Source organism: Bison bison, unplaced genomic scaffold, assembly GCF_000754665.1.
Source record: "Bison bison bison isolate TAMUID 2011002044 unplaced genomic scaffold, Bison_UMD1.0 scf7180017864456, whole genome shotgun sequence".
Taxonomy (NCBI): domain Eukaryota; kingdom Metazoa; phylum Chordata; class Mammalia; order Artiodactyla; family Bovidae; genus Bison; species Bison bison.
In genome coordinates, this window is record NW_011495018.1 from 12,128,524 (window position 1) to 12,130,320 (window position 1,797).

General features: G+C 49.9%; 1 protein-coding gene across 1 annotated transcript in view; it reads left to right on the forward strand.

Moving 5' to 3' along the window:
* The first annotated feature begins 1,531 nt into the window (after positions 1 to 1,531).
* PRDX3 (peroxiredoxin 3) overlaps positions 1,532 to 1,797 on the forward strand; it is a 9,371-nt gene continuing 9,105 nt past the window's right edge. Inside the window, exon 1 of the mRNA XM_010859263.1 lies at positions 1,532 to 1,612. Within this exon, the coding sequence (XP_010857565.1) occupies positions 1,577 to 1,612 (36 nt within the window). The 5' untranslated portion in view covers positions 1,532 to 1,576. The remainder of the gene's footprint in view (positions 1,613 to 1,797) is intronic.

The following is a 1,797-nucleotide window of genomic DNA, read 5'->3' on the forward strand; positions in this document are numbered from 1 at the left end:
TAGCTTGAAACTTCCCTAATTTTGCTATTTAAGGAGACAATGCTTTGGAAAATATCTCCTTACTTAGGACTTCCCCAGTGGTCCAGTGGCTAAGACTCTGTACTCCCAATGCAGGGGAACCAGGTTCTATCCCTGGTCAGGGAACTAGATAGATCCCACATGCCGTAACTAAGAGTTTGAATGTCTCAGTGAAGATGGAAGATACTGTGTGCCACAACTAAGACATGGCACAGCCAAAGAAATATTAAAAAAAAAAAACTTACTTGTTGCAAGTACTAAATCCTTCCCTTTCCTGATCTTTGCCTAGGTTGTGTCGTTTGGTTCCACACCCACCAACCCAGTTTGGAAAATACCACTTGGGATCTGCATTTTATCACACTTAATTGATTTTTATCTTGTTTGATGAACATGCTTCAAAGTACCGTGCTCACCACTGAGCACTTGACTTTATTAATCAACAGAAAATAAATGTTAAATTTGTCTTAATTCCCCCAATTTTGGCAAGAGAAGCCAAAATGGAAGCCCACATATCATCCCAAAGATTTTTCAGGGCAACAAAACCTTGATGTGTCTGACCCACTTGGCTTATTGGTGGTGGTGGTTTAGTTGCTAAGACGTGTCCGACTCCTGCAACCCCATGGACTGCAGCCTGCCAGGCTCCTGTCGATGGGATTCTCCAGACAAGAAGACTGGAGTGGGTTGCCATTTCCTTCTTCAATTTGGTTTACTAACAGAAAAACTGCATTAATGATTTTTTTAAAGAACATTTATTATTTATTTGATTGCACCAAGTCTTAGTTGCAGCATGCAAACTCTTAGTTGAGTCATGTAGGCTCTAGTTCCCTGACCCCAGATGGAACCCCAGCCCCTGCCCTGGGAGCACCAAGTCTCAGCCACTGAGAAGTCCCTGAAATTGCATTCATGATTAATTCCATTTCATCTAGAAGCCAGAAGTCTCTACCTCCAGCCAAAATAGGAAAGGGAGCCTTTTACACTAACAGTAATCCACAGGTTCACAGTTCAGTCAGTTCAGTCGCTCAGTCGTGTCCGACTTTTTGCGACCCCATGGACTGCAGCACGCCAGGTCTCCCTGTCCATCACCAACTCCCGGAGTTTACTCAAACTCATGTCCACTGAGTCGATGATGCCATCTACAACCATCTCATCCTCCGTCGTCCCCTTCTCCTCCTGCCTTCAATCTTTCCCAGCATCGGGGTCTTTTCAAATGAGTCAGTTCTTAAGTCAGTAGCAAATATGGAAATATCTTGCCACCCTGGATTGGATCTTTTTAGGCTGGGGCGACAAACAGAGACAAAGTATCGCTTTCCCAAGCATGAAGCTACTTAGGAGTTTTAACAGGACTTAATCCTCCTCTGGGTGGGGTCGAGGGACCCCACAACCGAGAAGTGTACCAGGCGGAGGGCCCCTAAACCGGCCAGAAGGTCGTGGCTCTTCCACCTCCCGGCTCCGGCGCTGGCCCACTCCTGCCCGCCAAGACCACGCCCCTGGTCACGCCCCCGAAGGCCCCGCCTCCTCTACGTCTCTGTCGGCCCCACGGGTCCCCTGCGTAACGAAGATGGCGGCCGCGGCGGGAAGGTTGTTTCGGGCTTCGGTGAGTGGCTGCCTGCGGGGCACAGGCGCGGAGACCCTGCGGTGGCTCCGAGGACGTCCTTCCCAAGTGGGGTACCGCTTCCCTTGGCCTGGGGGCCTTTCACCTTGCTTGGAGGATGTCAGAGGGTAATGGACCAGGGGCAGCGTCTAAGGCAGGCTCCTCGCGCCTGCGCAGAGCCGGCCTTC